The 22700-nt window shown below is 38.6% G+C and overlaps 1 protein-coding gene across 1 annotated transcript in view; it reads left to right on the forward strand.

Annotated features, from left to right (window-relative positions):
* The window catches only part of UBN2 (ubinuclein 2), a 73619-nt gene that overhangs the window by 33622 nt on the left and 17297 nt on the right, over window positions 1-22700 (forward strand). The window contains exons 7-14 of the mRNA XM_035021202.1: window positions 1728-1798; window positions 7592-7721; window positions 10426-10544; window positions 11275-11388; window positions 11966-12109; window positions 12851-12901; window positions 15331-15373; window positions 19549-21093. Of these exons, the coding sequence (XP_034877093.1) occupies window positions 1728-1798; window positions 7592-7721; window positions 10426-10544; window positions 11275-11388; window positions 11966-12109; window positions 12851-12901; window positions 15331-15373; window positions 19549-21093 (2217 nt within the window). The remainder of the gene's footprint in view (window positions 1-1727; window positions 1799-7591; window positions 7722-10425; window positions 10545-11274; window positions 11389-11965; window positions 12110-12850; window positions 12902-15330; window positions 15374-19548; window positions 21094-22700) is intronic.

A 22700-nucleotide genomic window follows, 5' to 3' on the forward strand; every position in this document is an offset into this window, starting at 1 on the left:
TCTCTCTCTGTAATAGCCCTGCCAGGTTTAATACAGGCGCTCCCTAACTCCTTAGTAGGAAATCATCAGTAAGAAGTTTGATTTCACTTACTGGTATCTATGACTTCGCTATATGTTTTCTTTTGAAATATGAGATGGTATTTTTTCTTTGGGAGGTAAGAAGTCATCCTTGGCTTAAATGCTCATGTCTGTGTGATAAGGAATTGCTTCTTGTGGCTCTTTTCTTACTTTGTAATATTCTTCCACTGTTCAACCTCTTGACTTTTTTTGATTCATTTCTTGAAGTTTAGTTTTCCTTATGCCTTTCATATATTTCCACCCCCTGCACATACCCAGTTTTCATTCTTTCTGAGAAGTACTGAGGCCCATCTTAGCAATTTTCTTCTATTTATTGCATGTACAGTTGTCAAATAACTTGGTGGATTGACAGAGTCAGCATATGGCTTGCTCAGATGATTAGATCAGTCTTCTTGATGTTTTATATCTCATGGACCGCAACTACATTGTTTGTGATTTTCCCAGTAAATTTTGCTTATGGTAGGGTGTGCTGGTATACTTGATTTCTGGTCACCTGGTCGAGGTGACAAACATAATGATGAAATTAAGCTCATTGCATGAATTTTTGCTTATCCCTTGTTAATAACCTCGCCTACGTTTTTTTTGTTGTTAGTAATTAGGTGGAACCTAGGCTGGCTGCAGTAAGCAGGTATCTTTGTACAGGGTGGCAGTGTTGCGCAGTTGAAGTCAGAAAGCTTGTGGTCTGAGTCCTGAATCCACCACTTATTAGTAGTGTGATTTGGGAGCATGTCATGTAACCTCTGACAGATTTAAGCTTCCTTGTTTGTATAGTGGGGGCTGTCATACCAATGTCATTGGCTGTTAGGAGGATTAAACATGGTAATGAGTATAACATATAGAATATCAGACAGATACTTTGTAGACACTATCGATAGAAAGTGAGATATCCGCTTATCTTGGAGATCACAGCAATAATTAATAAACCCATGGATAGTCAAAGTCCACAAGATACACAAAGCACTAAAAAGTCTCGTATGTATAATTTTGTTAATTTAGCAGGATTAAGAAAAATTAAATACAGAGGTAATAGGAAACAATGGTATATATGCTAAATTTGTTTCAACACTCTGTAATTGCCTACTCATGCCAGGGGCTAAGCTGGTTATGGAGGATACAAAGTAATGTAAATCACAGTAGCCCCACCCTCAAGAAGCTTATTCTTTAGTAAATAAATATGGAAACAATGTGTTTATTGAAAGCATATTGACAGGACCCCTGGGTGGCTCAGTCATTAAGCGTCTGCCTTCGGCTCAGGTCATGATCCCAGGGTGTTGGGATGAGCCCCATGGCGGGCTCTCTGCTCATTGGGGAGCCTGCTTCTCCCTTTCCGTCTGCCTGCCTCTCCCCCTGCTTGTGTGTGTGTGTGCGCGCGCGCGCGCGCTCTCCGTCAAATAAATAACATCTTTAAAAAAAAAAGAAAGGGGCATCTGGGTGGCTCAGTTGTTAAGCGTCTGCCTTCGGCTCAGGTCATGATCCCGGGGTCCTGGGATCGAGCCCCACATCGGGCTCCCTGCGCTGTGGGAAGCCTGCTTCTCCCTCTCCCACTCCCCCTGCTTGTGTTCCTTCTCTCGCTATCTCTCTCTGTCAAATAAATAAATCTTAAAAAAAAAAAGAAAGAAAGCCATATTGACAATCTTATGTTTCTCTAGGCTGCCAAACTTTTTGATGAAGAAGGAAGGAAAAAGTTCTTTACACAGGATATGAATAATATTCTTCTGGAGTAAGTAATTTTCTTCTTTAATTAAAAAATCTAAAAAGTTATTTAAACTTTAAGAATTCATTTAAACATATAGTTGGTTACAACTTTACAGGTTGATATTATTTTAGATTTAAATGTATTTTTTTTTTGTCATTTTATATGAAAATGTCTTTCTGGAACAGCTCTGAGTATTCATATTAAATTTGGTATAATTTTCCTTCTACTTTCATTCAGACTTGGAAAAAATAATTTCATTGGTATCTAGCAAGGTTAATTATAATTCATACAAACATTTATAGCCAAATGGAAAGTATGGTTTAATGAAGAAATTCTGGTTGTGAGGTAGGAGAGAGGCAGTGTGGAGAAGACAAAAGGAAAAATGGGAAGGGGAAGCTGAAGGCTGAGATACAGGATACAGATTGTATTTAAATTAGTGACAGTTTTTACTGTTAGCTGGAGTGTGATACTAAGGAAGCTGCAGCTTCTAAGACTGTGGTCCAGTAAGCTGCCCTTGTAAACCTATTGGCTTATAAATTTTGACCATTGGTTTTAGAAGTGGAGTGTATAATTGGCTGCAAGCAGAACTGGGTGAAAAAAAGCAATCCTGGAGAAAGCAGCAGATTTTACTCCTCTCACATGAAAATAATGTGTGCCTGCTTTTGGTGGTTCAGTAGTATTATATACAAAGAAACAAGCAGTGTTCCCTTGAGAGCTTGTTTGGAGGTTCTAGCAGGGGAGCGCAGCTATTCATATACCCTTGACCGAAGAACGGTCCTCCTCTATCGGGGAAGGTCATCCTCTTCGACCGATCGCGTAGCTTCGGGCGGGACACACATGGAGCGGTGAGGGAGGAAGGGGACACCCGCCTAGCCAGCCAGATCAGCCGAATCAACTCTGGCGATCAATGGGGTGACAGATGTCGCAGCCAGATCACCCTCACATCCACAAGCAGTGTTTCCAATACTGTTTGTGAGTCCTGTCTTTTAAATATATATTGGAGGTAGTTTCTCATAAGATACAAAGGATGATGGACTGGTTTGCTTTGATAACTATTTTCTTTTTTTGTTTTTCCCCTCCCCCTTGATAACTATTTTAATTAAGTGCAATCTCTCTTTCTCCGGAGTACTTAAAAAATCTTTTTTGTCCCCCATGGACCCATGAAACACATAACCTGGTGTGCTACTGGTATGGTGACAGACGAATTTCTTGTTCCTGTTCTTTATTTTAGCCAGGGATTTTCAGATTGATTCTGTCTGCCTGGAAGCGAGGCGAATGCTTCCTGCCTGCACCAGCTCCTTTTACACCCCAGATTCAATAAACAGTGTAACCATTACTCATCGGAGCTGTCCCAGATTCCCTAATCAGGAATCTGACTGGCTGCTTTTTCTTTCTACTAGAGAGCCCCAAGTTTACTGGATCAGGTCCTTTTCCTATGACTGACACAGTGCTTTTTTATTTTACTCTTCTGTAAGACGGACGGACTTTTTCTCCCCTGAGAGAAAGAAAGGACCTTCCTTGGGACATAACATCTCAGATAAGCAGAATATCAGCATTCCATTAACAGGCTTCTCTCTTTCTTCTTCTTCTTCTTCTTTTTTTTTTTTTTTTAGTAATCTCTACACCCAGCATGGGGGTCGAACTCATGACCCTGAAATCAAGAGTCACGTGCTCTACTGACTGAGCTGGCCAGTTGCCCCTCCCCGCCTTTAAAAAATGTTTTTAATTTTAAATTTTATTTATTTATTTATTTAAAAGTAGGCTCCATGCCCAATGTGAGGCTTGGACTCATGGCCCTGAGATATGAGTTGCATGCTTCTCCAACTGAGCCAGCTAGGTATCCCCCACCCCCCACCAGACTTCCCTTAAGCCTCCCTGTGTCTATCTTAAATCCTCTAGTTGGAGCCTGTTTTTTTTTTTTTTTTATTTCACACAGTGTGCTTCCAGTTCTATAAAACCGTAGTATTCAGAGTTTAATGTTCTCCATTTTAATCACTTATTTATGCCCCTGGCGTCTGTTTCTACTTCCCTAAACAAACATCCCTTGGTTCTCTGGACTGAATCGATCTTCTAAGGGCACATGGTACGTAATTATTTTGGGTAGTAAATTCCTATGAAATTGTCCAGGTGTATTGGCTCTGCTTCACCACTGCTTCCTTACTCTGGGCAGAAAGAGGGGTGAGTTTGTTGGAATAGGAAACCTTTCTCTTTTTGCTTAATTGAATTTGACTTGGATCAGCAGATACACAGCTTGACAGCTTGATCTCTTCACCTATTTGCCCCTTTACCTCAAGCATACATTGCTAACAAAATCTTGATACTCTTTGCCTGTGATCCCAGTCCAGCCTGAGTTGTGTTCAGCAGTTGCTCTAAAGTTGTTCAGGGGCAGGAGGGATTTACATCCCTCTCGTGTGTTACCAATCGACACATCAACAGGCTTTTGAATTATTGCTGTAAAGTAAGAATTATATTGGATTTTGTGTTTGGGTTACTGCTCCCTAAGTCTTTCTTCAATTTCTAGCTTTTAGTGGTTCTGTTATGTGGACAGTATTGGTAAGATATTTGGAATACTTGAGGAAGAATTCAGGAAATTAAGTAGATTCCAGAATTCACTTGGAGTTAGTCAGCTTTTCTTTTTTCTTTTTTTTATTTTGAGAGGGAGAATGAGAGACAGAGAGCATGAGAGGGAGGAGGATCAGAGGGAGAAGCAGACTCCCTGCCGAGCAGGGAGCCCGATGCGGGACTCGATCCCGGGACTCCAGGATCATGACCTGAGCCAAAGGCAGTCACTTAACCAACTGAGCCACCCAGGCGCCCCAGCTTTTCTTTTACTAGTGTTTTCAAACTGATTGAATGAGATATATATTCTGGGTTTTTATTAAGATTTTATATATTTATTTGAGAGACAGGGCATGAGTGGGGGGAGGGGCAAAGGGAGAGGGAGAAGCAGACTCCCCACTGAGCAGGGAGCCTGACTTGGGGCTCTAGCCCAGGATCCCGGGATCATGACCTGTGCTGAAGGCAGACAATCAACTGAGCCACCCAGATGCCCCTATATTATTTTTTTTTTTTTTTTAAGATTTTATTTATTTAGGGCGCCTGGGTGGCTCAGTTGGTTAAGCGACTGCCTTCGGCTCAGGTCATGATCCTGGAGTCCCGGGATCGAGTCTCGCATCGGGCTCCCTGCTCGGCGGGGAGTCTGCTTCTCCCTCTGACCCTCCTCCCTCTCATTCTCTCTCTCAAATAAATAAATAAAATCTTTAAAAAAAAAAAAAAGATTTTATTTATTTAACAGAGAGAGAGACAGCAAGAGAGGGAACACAAGCAGGGTGAATGGGAGAGGGAAAAGCAGGCTTCCCACGGAGCGGCGAGCCCGATGCGGGGCTTGATCCCTGGGCTGAAGGCAGACGCTTAACGACTGAGCCACCCAGGCCCCCTCCCCCCCCCGCCAATATTCTGTTTTTTAAAAAGAGGGAGAAGGGTGCCTGGGTAGCTCAGTTGGTAGAGCATGTGACTCTTGATCTCGGGGTCATGAGTTCAAGCCCCACATTGGGTGTAGAGCTTAACTTTAAAAAAATAAATATAAAAAGAGGGAGTTGATGGGATAGGAAAATAAGTCCTATATCAACTATGGGGAAATGACTGTTTCTAAAATTCTGTGTGAAAATGCAGGTAAGACTAAGTATTCCTGAGCCAGAAGAATCCTGTTTATAAAGTTGACCATTGCTTCAGCTAGGGATTCCTATGTTGCGTTTCTTGGAGGCTTCCTCAGAGGCAAATGAGAGCCCTTGTAAAGATAGGGATATAGGGGCAGCTGGGTGGCTTAGTTGTTGGGCAGTCTGCCTTCGGCTCAGGTCGTGATCCCGCATCGGGCTCCCTGCTTGGTGGGAAGCCTGCTTCTCCCTCTCCCCTCCCCCTGCTTGTGTTCCTGCTCTCACTATCTCTCTGTCAAATAAATAAATAAAAATATTAAATAAATAAATAAATAAATAAATATAGTGGGTTTCAAGCTTATTTATTCACAAAGTCCAGTGTTTGTCCTCTAATGCATTATCAGCAGATGGTCCCAGTATATTTTTATCCATTTAGAGCCTGTAGTGATCGCATGTTCATAATTTATTATGAGAGGTTTGAGACCCATCCATCATAACTTTCATGCATGGATATCTGCTTTGCAGATAGACTTCACTTAAAGAAGCAAAAGAACCTGGTGGGTATAAGGAGGCAGGCTCAGGGAAAGTTTGTTGCTTTAGGGGAAACTTTATTTCCCTGAAATGTGAAAATAACTGAAATTCAAACTTTTCATTACCGTGTGTTTTAGGTACTTCTTAGACCTTAGAAGATTGGAATTCTTAGGGGAAAAAAAAAATTAAATGTGTGAGGGATGGGTGCTTAAATTATACTGTTCTCAGGTAGGAATTTGTTTATGTTTGTGATAGACTGATACAATCCGTAACCTTTAGGGTTAAAACGTTTCTCTGATTGGCTTAGGAGCAGGGAGTCAGCTCTTTGTGCTTTTGAGTTTCCCCGCCTCTTTGGAAACCACTGATTTTTATAAGTATGTCACTGAGTCACTCTGTTCTTACTTCTCTTACTACTTGGAGTTTCTGTTTTATTTTCAGCTGCAACTAATCTTTAATAACGGGGTAAGCCTAGAAAGCCCCCTACCCAGAGTCTAGACTTTTAATTAAGATCCACACATAATGTTACTTAACCAAATGTTTATACACAGAACTCATGACAGTAGTGATTGTTTCCCTTATGATCCTCTGCATTTGACCTTCTGGTTCTTATGGATTCTAAGCATTTTTCCATTTGTATATGTGTTTGACTTCTCTAATACCAAGAATTTTTATTGCCAGTGCTAAGAGCATAGTTTTCCACATTTCGTTGTTTCTGAAATTACAGTGTATCTTGTAGGTGAGGGACATATTTGATATGGGAGGGCTTCTTTTCTTCCCCAAAAGCTGTTAATTGAATCTTTGGATTCATCTTCTATTTGTGAAAATTATTTATTAAATCTATCTGCCCCTTCTTTTGTAAGAGAATGTGGTGATTTGGACGTAGTTTGTTGCCAAGAGCCCCAGTTTGGTCTTGGCCTTCAAATTAACATCTGTTCCTATCTTTCTACAATAGCACTTGCCAGATACAGTGTCTTCCATCTTGGAAGAAACCTCAATTATTTATTAGTAGACTTGTCTGGCTGAGAATATGGCGGCTGTTAAAACTCTTTTCCTTTTTTTTTTTAAATAACTATTAAGTTAAATACCCATTTAACAACTTATTTTTGGTCTAAAAAAACTAATTTACAAACGGAAACAGGAACTGAAGAATTGGAATAAATTGAACAGACTATTAAATATCTAGTTTGTGCAGTGCAGGCACAATATGGAGACAAGGATGGATGAAAAACAGTCTGTATCTGTAGCCAGAAGGGCTTCACCTCTTCCAAATCTGCAATTTTTTCAAACACCTGTAAGGAAAAAATATTCTAAATTCATCGAAACTGTGTAACTCTCTAGCTTAGCAGTTGCAATAGGGGAGAGAGGATATGAATATCTCTTTGAGGAAATGAGCTTTTAGTAGAGTTCCTGTGTTTTATCCAAAAATGTAGACTTTGCCCCTGTTCTTCAAAAAATTATTCACCAGTTTATTTATGGTTATATAAATTCTCTCTCTATTTTCTCCTTGAAAAATACTGTCTAGGAAATCATGCAAAGATAAAACGAAAGAAGAGTCACTGCACTGCCTTTGCCTCCTTGCTTGTATCGGTACCTGAAAGAAATTCTGTACTATTTATTTGTTGTTTTTGTTCAGCATTGAGTTACAGCTACAGGAACTAGGCCCTGGCATTCGTAGTGGTGTCTACTCCCATCTTGAAGCTTTTGTGCCATGTAATAAAGAAACACTGGTAAAACGTCTAAAGAAGTTACATCTCAACGTCCAGGTGAGACAAGGAAAATCCTATCCGTATCTGAGGTTTTATGGCCTTTAAAGAAACTGGTTTCTGTTTGGGGCTTTGGCATATTAGTTGCTTTATAGTCTTATTGTATGTATTGAATAACTGTAGGAGTTACCAAAGGCACATTGGATCTCTTGAAAAAAACTTTTCAACAATTAATAAATCTAGATGAGAATGTTTTCTAAGGCATAGATTCTTGGACTGGTAAATTAACTTCAGTTCCACAGCTGACACAACTTTGCCCTCAACAAATATCTGACAGATTTATAGCTCAGTTTTTTTATTACTGAAATGGATCTATGCAGATATGTTCACACCCACATTATACAAACCAGTGGAAAGAATCACAGGGTTACATGTAAACTTAGAGATTTTTTGGTGTAATCATCCATGTTTTGCTAGATTCTCCTCCCCTACCATCCCATAAGTAATTGTCCAAGTTTGAATGCTTCTTGTGGTCAGAAACATATTTCATTGTAATATCAGAAAATTCTTCCATGCACTGGGACAAATTCAGGTGCTTTCCACCCCATTGGTCCTAATTCTGCCTTTGAGTCCATTCATAAATCTAATCATTTGTCACCTTCACAGCTTTCATGTTTTTGAAAGCTTGTATTATGTCCCCTTCTTCACTTCATGTAAAATGGTTTTTAGTACCTTCACTGTCCTGATTACTCTTCCCTTTATGATTTATTTGATTATATATTTTTAAAATATTTATAACTTGCAAGTAATGGAAAAGAACTTAAATAGTTTAAGACAAAAAAGAACATTTTTTTCTATCAATAAAGGTATTTTATGGAATTAAGGGAACTGATAATTTGGATTAACTCTTGTTTCTCTCTACCCATATCCCCGTGTCTCATTTTTATCCTTTTATGTGCATCTGAAAATACGATTGCTGTATTCTCAAGGTTTTATATCACGGAAAAGCCACACACACAGACTGACTCAGTCCTCTCATCCCAATCCAAGTTCTTGGGTCAGAAAATCTGATTATACTATCTTGAGTCAACCAAAATTTTTCTGGCCAGAGGTTGGGAGTCACATAGCACAACATGGCTGTCCAAGGCCCCCCATGGCTCTAATGGGGGAATGAATGTGGTGCCCTGGACCACTAGTGATGTGATCTGAGAGACATAGAATTATTTATTGTAAGTGTTACACAACTGTTAATAAAATAGTTCTGACTCTTGGTCTTGGCTCATTTCATGATCTCAGTGTTGTGAGACTGAGCCCTTTGTCAGGCTCTGTGCTGGGCATGGAATCTATCTGCTCAAGATTCTCTCTCTCCCTTTCCCTCTGCCCCTCCCCAACTCACTGCATGCTTGGATGCACCCACTCTCTCTCTCTTTAAAAAAAAAAAAATTCTTTTGAATTGAGAATTCTTTGTCAGTTTAAAGCAGAGAAATAAATGAAATTACTTGAGGTCACAGATTTTGTGTCTGTGCCTGGCCCCTTCAGACATTGACAGTTGGAGCTTACTGCCGTACCATCACATGACGGAAATGGGTACCAGTAAAAAAGGATATAGAGGCAGGAGAACGACTTTTTATACATTATAAGATATTTTCTAAGGAACATTTCATATTTGATGTTTGGAGTTATTTAATATCCCTTTTGGCTATAGAGGAAGACATCTGTCTTAGCCCTTGCTTTTCTTTATCTGGTTTTATCATGTGTACTTGTAATCCCTAAATATTATACTGTTTGATTTTGCATATTTTTGAGCTTCATATAAATGGAGTCATACTGTCTCCATACTTTTCTTCTGCAGCTTGCTTTTTTACACTGAACATTATGCACCTCAGATTTATCTATGTCTTTACATGTGGTGAACTCCATTTTTGGAGTACATTTGCCGTACAGTGTGTATGGTGTTCCATGCTATAAATATATCCCAATTCATTCATTTTACTGTTGATGGATATTTGGGTTGTTCCCAGACAGATAGTCTCAGCTACGTAATTACGAAGTGATCACCTAGGAACCATGATACTGGATGTTCACATTTCTTTTAATGGAGTTTTTATAGCAGACACTGTCATATGTGCAATAATATTTATTAATTGGTATGTATGAAAATAGCAAGAGTCTTCCAGTTTCCTCTTTCTCTTTGGCCTTGACCTTGCATTTTTGCTTGCAGCATAAGTCACAATTAGGAACAATAAATGACAGAACAGGATGTCAACATCCTGTTGGTAGTCACCCAGACCAAATCCTATGTTCCAGTGTTGCAAAGCAGTATCTCCTCTTATGGTACTGGTTCCCCACCATAATGGGTATCAACCAGCAGTAGTCTGCACAATGTAGATTTTGTTTTATTTAATCTTAAAGTGTCCATATAATTTATTGGCTGGGACATTTTTAAGAATGTAAAGGAATACATTGTGTGTCAACTAAACTCAAAAAATTTTTAAGAAAAAAGTGTAAGGAACACTATTAATTATGCTGGGGTAACAAGCAAAAACTGGAATTCTCATTGATTGCCTGTGAAGTATGGTCATCCTAATTTTATATCCAGTATGCGTTATGAAAAGTCAGTGTGGTAGAAGAAGTGTCTGCATTTAAATATGTTTACATTAAAAAAATATGTTTACATTTCAAATCCATAATCAGTGTCTTTTGTGGATCTGCTTTAATTTTTGTAAATGTGTTTTAAAAAACTTGTAGTATATTTTTTCCTCAGGATGATCGTTTAAGAGAACCTCTGCAAAAACTGAAACTGGCTGTTAGCAACGTGATGCCTGAACAGCTATTTAAATACCAGGAGGACTGCCAAGCTCGTAGTCAAGCTAAGTGTGCCAAGTATGTACCTCTTCTCTTTGGACCGGCTTTTGCATTTGAGAAGTATTTTTAGCTCTTAAGGATTGGTCTTGTGTAGACGTTCTCACCAAGTAGAAATCCACATATACCACTGAAATGGTATAATTGAGTATTTTCTAAATGACACAATACTCCCTATTCAGTTGCTTTGGTGTCAGAAGCAAAAGGTCTCTTGATTCAGTGTGTGGGTGTGATCCTAGCAAGAGCTGTGGTACTGGTCAGACATTTCACATGTCAGCCAATTTGACTGGCTGAAGTTGGACACAAATATTTTCTGAACCGAAAGGTAAGTATTCATGGCCTTATGTTACAGTTTGAAGACCTTGTTTACCAAACCACTTTATAATGCATTTCAAAGTATTATGTATAAAGATAGATTCCCCATTTACTTTCCCTTTTGAGTTAACATTCAGTTAAGCATTTTAACAGGTGTCTCTGGAGCATATCATAGGCACTGCTGGGTTAAAACTCTGCTTCATGGGACGCCTGGGTGGCTCAATCGGTTGAGTGTCTGCCTTCGGCTCGGGTCATGATCCCAGGGTCCTGGGATCGAGTCCCGCATCAGGCTCTTTGCTCGGCGGGAAGCCTGCTTCTCCCTCTCCTGCCTCTCCCCTGCTTGTGCTCTCTATCTCGCTCTCTGACAAATAAGTAAATGAAACCTTTAAAAAATAAAAAAAATAAAACTGCTTCATAAAATCTTTTTCATTTTTAGGTTACAAACAGATGAAGAACGAGAAAAAAATGGATCCGAGGAAGATGATGATGAAAAACCAGGGAAACGTGTCATAGGACCAAGAAAGAAATTCCACTGGAATGACACCATCAGGTAAAATTGAACCGAAGCCTTCACTTTTAACCAAATAGATAATGGAGAACTAAGGTTTCTAATAAAAAGAATATATAGTAAATGGAAGAGTAGATTGGAAGCAACCAAAGATTAGTGTGTAGGAAAAATTCAAAGGAAGATTGACTTCATCCTGATATTCTTAGAGTGCTCTCACTTTTATTTTCATATCCTACTTTTTATAAGCTAATCTTCTAATAAGTAAGTCATACTGGTTTCAGAAGGTGAAGTACTCCATATACTTGTGTAATCAGTCATCTTTTTTACCAGTATTTCTGTACCCCAAGTAGAGGGTTTGGCTGCAGGACTATCCCTTTCAATCCTTGGTGCCTAGATGAAAGGTATCAAAGGAAATTGTTTCATATTGGGGATTTGGCTGTAGTGCAATGAGTGATGTATGTTGGAAAGTTTATCTTCGTGTCATCTTCTGAATTCTTGAGATAATATTCTTTATTATTGCTGTCAGATTTATGTGCTTTTAAAAAAATCTGTTTCAAGCTTAATTTTCCACAATTTGCAGTCAGATTTATATATAAATATATATTTTTAATCTGTTTAGAACTTTGTTATGTAACCTTGTTGAGATCAAATTGGGATGCTATGAGTTAGAGCCAAATAAAAGCCAGTCCGCTGAGGATTATCTTAAATCCTTTATGGAGACAGAGGTGAAACCATTGTGGCCTAAGGGCTGGATGCAGGCAAGGTAAGAAATATGACATCCTAGATTTTACTTTACTTTCTTATTATTGCTATTATTAAAGATACATGTATTTATATACACATACACACATATGACATTCATTTTGGTAATACCTAGTCATCTCAGATGATCTTTGCCTTGAAAACTTCAAGCACTTAAAAGACAAAACAATTAGTCACATGGACATGGAGATACAGAGATACACATAAAGGGTAATTTTTTTTTTTTTTTTTTTTTTGCCAACCACTTTTTCTTTTTTGCACCTGAATTTGCTAATAGAGAAATGGGAGGAGGAGAAGATGGTTATGAACTTTGCGGGGGGGAACTTCACATGGGTATCGTGAAGATAAGGAACTGAATACAAAATGGAGAGTGTAGAAAAAATGATCCCAACCTTAGGTTCTGTTGAAAATAGTCAATGTAGAGTGGTATCTCAAAAATTAAGAGTAGCCCAATTTAAAGTTTAAAGAGTTAAGAATGTTAAAATTAATAGACTTGGCTATCTCTGTCATCTTAAAGCGTTCTGTCTTAAATAAAAAAAAATCTGTTGATCTGTTAAAAGATTTAAATAAATGTGCTATAAAACTCCCCATAAAATAGATTATTGAATTTACTCTGTGCCATTATAACTTTCATTTGATAAATGAACAAGTAATAGACTGTTGAAAACTATGTAACTAAAACGAGAAAGTGGCTATCATTATCTGTTACACAAAAATGATCATGTCTTTTTAACTTTTGCAGAATGCTTTTTAAGGAAAGCCGGAGTGTACATAATCATCTTACTTCTGCTCCGTGAGTAAAACAGACTCCAGATTTCTTCATTTATTTTTGCTCACCTTACATGCTTTAGTAAACAAGTGCTATTTCTTAAATGCTAGTTGAAGTAGTACTTAAACAGACATTTATTTATTTATTTATTTATTTATTTATTTATTTATTTATTTATTTATTTTTAAAGATTTTATTTATTTATTTGACAGAGAGAGACGCAGCGAGAGAGGGAATACAGCAGGGGGAGTGGGAGAGGGAGAAGCAGCCTTCCCGCCAAACAGGGAGCCCGATGCGGGGCTTGATCCCAGGACCTGGAATCATGACCTGAGCCGAAGGCAGACGCTTAACGACTGAGCCACCCAGGCACCCCTTAAACATGCATTTAAACAATCTCCCATTTTGTTCCTGCTTTTTTAAAAAAAAATCATTTTTAGGGGCGCCTGGGTGGCTCAGTCATAAGCATCTACCTTCAGCTCAGGTCATGATCTCGGGGTCCTGGGATCGAGCTCCGAGTCGGGCTCCCTGCTCAGTGGGCAACCTGCTTCTCTCTCTGCCTCTGTCTCTCCCCCAGCCTGTGCTCCCTCTCTTTCTCTCTCTCTCTCAAATAAATAAAATCTTTTAAAAAAATCATTTTCACTGTTTCTATAGACCTAAGAACACATTTATCTATTAAACAGTTCTCAGGCTAGTCTCCAAAAACCTGAATGTGTGCTGGCCTGAGATTTGGTAGTTAGGAGCCATGTAAACAGGAAAGCTCTGATTGTTTCCTTTGTTCCTGGGCCTTCTTCCCTCCAGTTCTTTGGTGTCCTTTTTCTTTCCCTCTTAATGACCATTAATGTAGCTAACTTACAGCCTTGTGCATTCCAAGATGGTTTCGTATATATACCTACCCTGCCTTGCCTTGCAAAGTGTCAAAGTGTGAAAGTTTATTCCACAAAATTAACTTATTCTTCATTTCTTTCCCTTCTTTTTAAAACTAGGTATTTCCTTAGTGGTGTGATTACTAAAGAAAGGTCTTTTAACCTGATAGGAAGTAGTAAAAAGCTGGGGGTTTTGTGGTTATATTTTTGGGTGAATACTGGTTGACTTCAAGAATTTTATTTTTACCTACAACTTAGGGCTATTGCTCTGTAGCTTAGACGTGTAGTAATAGTTAATAAAATATTAAATTAGCAAGTTACTGAGAATTTATGGGTCACTATAATTCAATATTCTAAGAGGTCTGGTTAACAACTGGGTAACCTTACAAAATTCTGTCTCTTTATACAATTATAATGGAAATTTTTACAACTGTTAGGAAGGACACTTTGTTAGCATACTGTTAGATTTGTATTGAGTTGGTTGTGGTTGTCAGTTTTTGCTATTCTTGTTTATTGCTGGTGGTTTAGTTACCCTGGGGCAGGGGATACATAGGTACTGGTATCAATAATATTTCTGGCCTTTAATTTCCCCATAGTTATAAAATCACATATGTGTTACAATTCAGGTATGAGTAATTCCTTTAAACCTAAAGCAGATGTTTACAGAGATCCTTTTCCCCAGTTTTTTTTTTTTTTTAGTAGCTTTATCACTATGACTAACTTGTGTTTTGTATCAGAAAGTGGAAATCTATGGGATACGTGGGCCTGGACATCTTTTGCCCCAATGGTCTTTATCAAGAAAACTTTGAAAATTACTGTTGCCTTAATGAAGTCGTAGACTGACAATTTTAATCAAGATATTTGTTAATTTAATGGATGACATATCAACTTAGTGAAGTAGAAATACTCAGTGTGAGGTATTTTAGCTTGTTAATCCTTTAATTATTCAACAGACATGGAGTACTTTCTCTTATTATGGAACCTATAAGATTTTCTTCAAACTTTTTCATACTGGTTCCCACAGGTTTCAGGTTACATAGTATTTTTCTTGCCTTTTTTCCCCCCGTCATTTTGACATTTTTTATTTGAATTTTTGTATTAAAATAATTTTCTCTAAAAACAAAGATTTGTTTTGTTTTTAAAATGATCTCTCATTTACAATATCTTGACAATGGTTCTCCTCAAATTGTGGTTTAATTTGAGCTGAAAGTTTCTTGAAGCTCTGTTTTCCTATAAATAATTATAAATTCTTACCAGTTCTTTGAAGTGAGTCTCCTTAGGCAGCTTTGTTACCCTATCTTGAGGTTTTGTTTTTTTTTTAATTTTGAGTATTTACATTTAATTTTTAAAAAACTTTTGTCTATCATTGATATTTTGCTAATGGTTTGGCCTTTTTTCCAGTTGATTGAAATTGGAGGAAATGTTACTGTATATTCACATATAAACTGAGCACTTATATATAGTTCCTTCCTTCATAGAGTTTTCCAAATAGCATAAGAAGTTACTTACCCATGTAATGACAATATTTTAATTTCCTAATGGTGACCTAAATGCTACTGAAATGGCCTCCTTTTTTATCTTTTGTCTTAGGGCAAAGAAAAAGGTGATTCCTGCACCTAAACCCAAAGTGAAGGTAAGTATTGAACCAAATCTTTAATTAGTCATAATTGGGGAATGTTGAAATACATTCTTAAGATGCAAAGGATATATGTATTTGGCATAGGTGGATAGGTACTGTATTTTTAAGAAGGGTATTTTTAAATTTTGTAAAAATCCTAGAACGCTTTTATTTCAGAGAATTAAATTGTAAGATTTAACCTAATAAAAGTTAGAAGCGTTCCATAAAATATAACAAATATCCTTTAAAAGCATAGTTGAGATTGCAAATAGATAATAGAAATCCCTAAGTCCCAAAACAAAGAAGAAGCTGCCAGCGTGTTAATCTGTCATTGAAACTTTGGTTGCCTTTAGGCGCATTTGCTGATTTTCATCCATCACTTTATGGTTTATTTTTAAATTTCTTCTCAGACCACAGCAGATAGGGGTATCTTTGCCTTATATAGGTTAGGAATTAGACTGAAACTCTGTGTAAACCTGGGACTTTCAAAGGGTAACATGTTTAGTAAAAGAAAGGACTAGAAAAGAAATCCACTCACCAGCAGAAAGATTAAGGAACTTGGGTGTCTTGGCCTGAGTTCTAGATTAGGGGAAGGAAGTCCTTCCTGAGAATTTTCCCTGGTTTAGGAGTTTAATTTACACTGCCTACAAGACCTGGGAAGTCCTCAAGCTTTGAAAATAACTTAAAGGGATATTAGATTAGTTATTAACCCAAGGCAAATGGCAAATCAAATTCTCTCTGGAAAAATGCAGTTTCATCCCAGGCCCCAAAAGGCTTACCACATATATACCGTGTCAAACATGAGCTTAAAATGTGAAAACACAGAATACATAAGGAAGTAAGTTACTATGAGTGAGAGTCAGCAGAAACATCCAACAAGAATTAGATCCCTGAGAAGGGCAAGTGATGGATTTATTGGGTTTAGAACATAAAGGAATTTAACTTGTTTAATATGTAAAGAAGGAGAAGAAGGATTAAAAAAATACCAAAATAGACAAAGCAGAGTTGAAAAAGAATCATGTATAATCTATAGAAGTGAAAATTGTAATCATTTGAAAGTAAAATTGTAAAGAAAGCCCACACCCTTTAGGTTTTAGACTTTCCCCATAGCCTTCATCTCTTTGAATAGATGAGTTTCTTGGCTTATGAGATTATGGCCAGAAGGTCAATATTTGTTACTCTCTGGCCTTCTTAACTTTTAGTATTAGAGGCTCTTTGAATACAGAGTAAATAGTCTTCTTTTTCTTACCTACCTCATTTGTCTTCTAATCCAAATAATATTGAACCAGTATTTCATCACATCTGTTGAGTTCATGCTTTGCTTTGACACTGTATTTTTAAACTCCTAATGCTTTCCATAAAGTGTTGGTTAAATTTTGATACATCTATTCAAACATATGATTATCAGAATTCTAATAATGACAGGGATGGTATAGGGGAATTGCCTATTTTGTTTGTCTTTGTGATTAAATTACTGTTTCCTTTCCCCCAAATGGAAAAACTATATTGCTGATTTGTGTTTTTCCTACTCTACCACCCCTCAAATACCTGTTTTAGTTATAAAGATAATATAAGCAAGTACAGTAGAAAATGCAAATACAAAAAAGTAAGAAGGAGAAAAGTAAAAGTATCCAGGAAAAAAAGCTCTTCCTTTCTAGTACACTTCTGGAGCTCTGTCCTTGCCACCCCTCCTTCGATCCATTCAAATAGCTATTCATTTATTCAGATTGAATTAACATTTTATAAATGGGATAACCTGCTTTTTAGACTCAAATATATACCCTGGACAATTTATCTCTGCTAGTATAAATTTATATAGTACCCTGGTGGGTGGATTTAACATTATTCTAGAAGAAAAAATTAATTCAGGGGCACCTGGCTGGCTCAGTCAGAAGAGCATATGATTCTTGATTTCAGGGTTGTGAGTTCAAGCTGCACATTGGGCCCAGAACTTAGAATAAATAGATAGTAAATAAAAATGAAACCAGTATATTCTTTAAAAAAAATAAAAAGTTCCTTTAAAAAAGTTTTATATTGGTAATGCTACCATTATGATTCCAATACATTCCCCCACCCTCAGTTTGTATACTTTTTTAATAAAAAAGGTATTTTCACTAATCATATTTGAATGGATGGCCTGTCAAGCAGACGTGTCTCATATGTATTACCCATTCATCTTAACAGACATTTTTTTTTTTTTAAGATTTTTATTTATTTATTGAGAGAGAGCATGAGAGGGAGGAGGGTCAGAGAGAGAAGCAGACCCCCTGCTGAGCAGGGAGCCCGATGCGGGACTCGATCCTGGGACTCCAGGATCATGACCTGAGCCGAAGGCAGTTGCTTAACCAACTGAGCCACCCAGGCGCCCCTTAACAGATAATTTTGACCTTAGTGCAGTTACACTACAGAATTCTGAGAGGCAGTGGAGTTTTCAATCAGGGCTTTTGGACTAGCAGCTTAGAAAAATTGCTGAGGAAGTTAGAGTTTAACAGCCTTCTTACCAGCTTCTTTACTGTAATACCTTAGAAGGTGATGGTAAAGACACTTCCTCTCCATTCTTTCCCCACTATGGTTAAGGTAAGTGCTGTGATTGTATAAATTAATGTGTAATTTAAGACTTTGGGTTTAGGTTTATTTGGGTTTGTTTTTAAGAGACTAATCAAAGAAACTTTGAAGTGCTTTTTATGTAATAGTTTTATTTCTTCTTTTTTTTTAAAGATTTTATTTATTTATTTGAGACAGAGAGGATGAGAGAGACAGAGAGCACATGAGAGGGGGGAGGGTCAGAGGGAGAAGCAGGCTCCCTGCCGAGCAGGGAGCCCGATGCGGAACTCGATCCCAGGACTCCAGGATCATGACCTGAGCCGAAGGCAGTCGCTTAACCAACTGAGCCACCCAGGCGCCCTCGTTTTATTTCTTCTTAATCTTAAAAATGACATGGGACGCCTGGGTGGCTCAGTTAGTTGGGCATCTGCCTTCGGCTCGGGTCATGATTCCAGGGTCCTGGGATCGAGTCCCGCATCGGGCTCCTTGCTCAGTGGGGAACCTGCTTCCACCTCTCCCTCTGCCTGCCGCTCCCCCCCACTTGTGCTCTCTCTCTCTCAGAAATAAATAAATAAAATCTTAAAAAAAAAAAATCTTAAAAATGACATGAGTCGAATACTTTATATTTCCCTTTTAAGGGAAACAGCTTTTTTTTTTTTTAGATTTTCTTTATTAGAGAGAGACAGAGCACAAGGGGGTGGGGGGAGGGAGAGCTCCACTTTGACCTCGGAGACTCACACAGGCCTGATCTCAGGACCCTGAGATCATGACCTGAGCCGAAACCAAGAGTCGGAAGCCCAACCAACTAATACATTAGTCCCAGGCACTCCGAAACAGTTACTTTTTAATTCTTTTGCTCTTGGAATATTTTAAATTGTGCTCTAATTCTCTTTTCTCTTCCTTGAATTTTAAGAAACTTAATTTTTTGGGGGAAAAAAAATTCTCTTAGGTATTCAGAATTTTAATTCCCATAACCTTGTTTTCTTGTGTATAGTGCCTTGCTCATAGTAAACATTTAGTAAATATATGTTGAATAAATTACAAATGACCATAATGAATAGAAGACTTAATTTGAGTATGCTTGGATTGAATCCCAGTTTATGTACCACTTCTCTACGTACTGGCTATGAGTGGCTATAGGACAGGGCATACAGCGGCAGAAACACAAGGGAGCAGAAAGTGAGGGTCAGTATCGTAGCAAAGCATCCTAGAGAAGAAGGGCAGAGTCTTAGAATAAAGGCAGAATTTCTCCTAGGTACAAGAAGAATAAAAAGAGAATAGTCCATGAACAGATGGATTTGGAATAGTATCTGAAGATCTGATGCAGGTGGGGTGGGGTGAGGGAGAGTTTCGCCAATAATGCAACTAGTATACGAATATTCCTTTGGCTTGGTGTCAAGTTCTCTTAGAAGAGCTTACTAAGGTATGGCCGCTGTGTGCACTGTATCAGATGCTTTGGCTTCTGAACGGTTCAGTCAAGAGCTCTATCCTGAGAACTGTTTTGGTTTTTTCAGTCTAAAGATTTCCAATAGAATTTTAATCATTGTGAGATGTTCTTAGTCCTTTAAAAAAAATCAAAAAAACTAATACTTAGTAATTATTTATTAATCATTTAATTTGTTCCAATATAATGCTGTTTATGCTAGGAGTGTAGTCCAAAAAAGGACCAGAAAACTGCATCGTTGGTGGCTTCAGTTGGTGGTCCCTCAACGAGCTCTAGCACATCTGCCGTGGCCTCCACCAGCTCTAGCTCCACACCAGCCCAGGAGACGATCTGCCTTGATGACTCACTAGATGAAGACCTTTCTTTCCATCCACCTGCACTGGATCTTGTTTCTGAAGCTTTAGCTGTTATCAACAATGGGAACAAAGGCCCTCCAGCTGGCTCAAGGATAAGCATGCCAACTGCAAAACCTCGTCCAGGACTGAGAGAAGAAAAATTAGCAAGTATCATGAGTAAGTTGCCGCTGGCTGCTCCTAAAAAACTAGATTCTCCTCAGACTGCACATTCATCAAGTCTTATTGCTGGTCATACAGGGCCAGTACCAAAGAAACCCCAGGATTTAGCTCATACTGGCATCTCTTCAGGCCTTATTGCTGGTTCTTCAATTCAGAACCCTAAAGTTTCCTTGGAACCTTTGCCAGCCAGGCTGCTTCAGCAAGGACTACAGAGGTCGAGTCAGATTCATGCTTCTTCCTCTTCCCAGACCCATGTGTCCTCTTCCCAAGCCCAAGTTGCTGCCTCCTCTCACGCTCTGGGGACACCAGAGGCCCAGGATGCTTCTTCGTTAACACAAGTAACAAAGGTGCACCAGCATTCAGCTGTCCAGCAAAACTATGTGTCTCCATTACAAGCAACCATTAGTAAATCACAGACCAACCCAGTGGTGAAGTTGAGTAATAATCCCCAACTTGCCTGTTCATCCCCGCTTATTAAGACTTCGGATAAGCCACTCATGTACCGCCTTCCCTTATCTACTCCCTCACCTGGAAATGGTTCTCAAGGGTCCCACCCCCTGGTTTCTAGGACAGTACCCAGCACCACTACCTCCAGTAACTATTTAGCCAAGGCTATGGTGTCACAGATGTCCACGCAGGGTTTCAAGTCTCCCTTCTCAATGGCTGCATCCCCCAAACTTGCCGCATCTCCAAAACCTGCCACATCTCCTAAACCCTTGCCCTCACCTAAGCCTTCCGCCTCACCCAAGCCCTCTCTGTCAGCTAAGCCTTCAGTATCAACGAAACTTATTTCTAAGTCCAGCCCTACTCCCAAGCCTCCTGTACCCCCAAGCGCTTCCAGTCCAAATGCACTAGTAGCCCAGAGTAGCCACTCCAGCAGTAACAACCCAGTCCATAAACACCCCAGTGGGATAAGCCTCAGCAGACAGTCGCCCACCCTGAATTTGCTGCCCTCTAATCGCACTTCAGGCCTTCCACCCACAAAAAATCTTCAGGCCCCTTCAAAGCTCACAAATTCCTCATCCGCTGGAACTGTTGGGAAGAATAGCTTGAGTGGGATTGCAGTGAATGTACCTGCCAGCAGAGGTAGCAGCCTAAACTCAAGCGGAGCGAATAGGACTAGTCTCTCTGGGGGAACAGGAAGTGGAACACAGGGTGCTACTAAACCGTCGTCTACTCCACATAGACCATCCTCTGCCTCAGGGTCTTCAGTGGTAACAGCCAGTGTGCAGGTATGTATGTTACGTACGTTCATGGGATAAAGTATAAGATTGTGCGGTCTTTCCTGTGAGTCCGTTTAATAACCATGTACGTAGGTTGTTCGTAATAGCTTATTACAGCTTATGGCCAAGGAATGTTCCTGATGTTCACATCACAGTAATGGGGATACTTGGTGGATGAGGTTTTTGTTGGGATGTCATTTTTTTTTCTTCCAGGTAAAGTAGCACATACGACTTTTGCAATTTTTGAAAAACACATAATGCATATTTAAAATATGTTGTCAAAATTCAGAACAAAGTAGTAACTTACGAGTTTAACATACCCTCACTTGTCTCCTTTCTCCCTCTCTCTAGTCCCCTTTCTCCTGTCAACTTTTTTATTTAATCAAATTTATACATTCATGGTTATTTTTTTTTTCCTTTAGCCATTTGTCTTTTCAAATAAAATTTTTATTTGGCATGAATTTTGCAGTTACTCATATGTAATTCTCTGTGTCAAATTACTGTCGATAATCCTTTTATACCACCGGTTTCCCCATTCGTGAGTTTTTAATTTAAATTTATCTCACAGTGGGAGTGCTTCACTCGGAGTCTTTTCAGGAAGACTAACACAAAACTTACTTTACCTTAGCTCCAGCATACCTGATCATTTCTGTACTGTCACACTTAGGTATGTAGACTTCTCGGGTCACTAACGGTCTCCTCCCAATGTTATAAATACTGTTCCACTGACCTTTGCTTAGTATTGAGGATTACAGGGAAGTCTGAGGCCATTCCAATATTTTGTTCCCTTGTATGTGTTTTCTCTGCCTAAATGCTAGTAAGAGTTTCTCTTTTTCCTTGAAATTCAAGTATCCTCAAATTATAGCTAGGTTTTATCTGTAAGTTTATACCTGGCGGCTTTTTCAGCTCAAGAATATTTTGTTCTATGATGTGTTTCATTATCATTTCTGATCCATTTGGCCCAGGTTTGTTGAGAACTCTTTATTACTCATATTTCATTTCTCTCCTTTCCATGTCATCTTCTCTGTCATTGTTTTCATCTTTCTGCTACTCCTTGTATTCTGAGACTTGCCAGATTTGTCCTTCACGTGACCAGTTTGATTTCTGTAAGATTCTTCTTCCCTGTCTCCCATCCCAAAAAGTAATACGTATTCACTGTAGGCAAATTCACAACAAAGAAAAGTCCCCCATTATCCCACTGCTGTTTATATTTTCCTGGTACTTTTTTGGATTCTTGTCAAGAAAATGGGTGTCATATAATATGCTGTTTCATAACAAGCTTTTTAAAAATATGTAACATTTTGTGATGTTAGTTCTTAGGTTCCCAAGTGTTTTTTGAAAACATGACTTTTGTTGATTTGTGGGATTCCGTTGTCTCAGAAAGTGTTCTTTTTACTGCCTCCTGTTGATGCGGAATAGGAGCATCTAATGAAAGAATTTTTACCTTGGTGTTTATAGATATTTTCTGCTCTTCAGTACAAGCTAAGGATTGGTATTCATAAACACGCGAAACCCAGATCATCACTCTGCCATTACTGTAGGCTTAGTAATGAATTCATTTATTCCAGAATTCTAATATAAAACAAAATTCAATTAACCGATACTTTACTAGTTGA

The sequence above is a fragment of the Mirounga leonina genome, unplaced genomic scaffold, assembly GCF_011800145.1.
Source record: "Mirounga leonina isolate KUSES-001 unplaced genomic scaffold, KU_Mleo_1.0 Mir_174, whole genome shotgun sequence".
NCBI lineage: Eukaryota > Metazoa > Chordata > Mammalia > Carnivora > Phocidae > Mirounga > Mirounga leonina.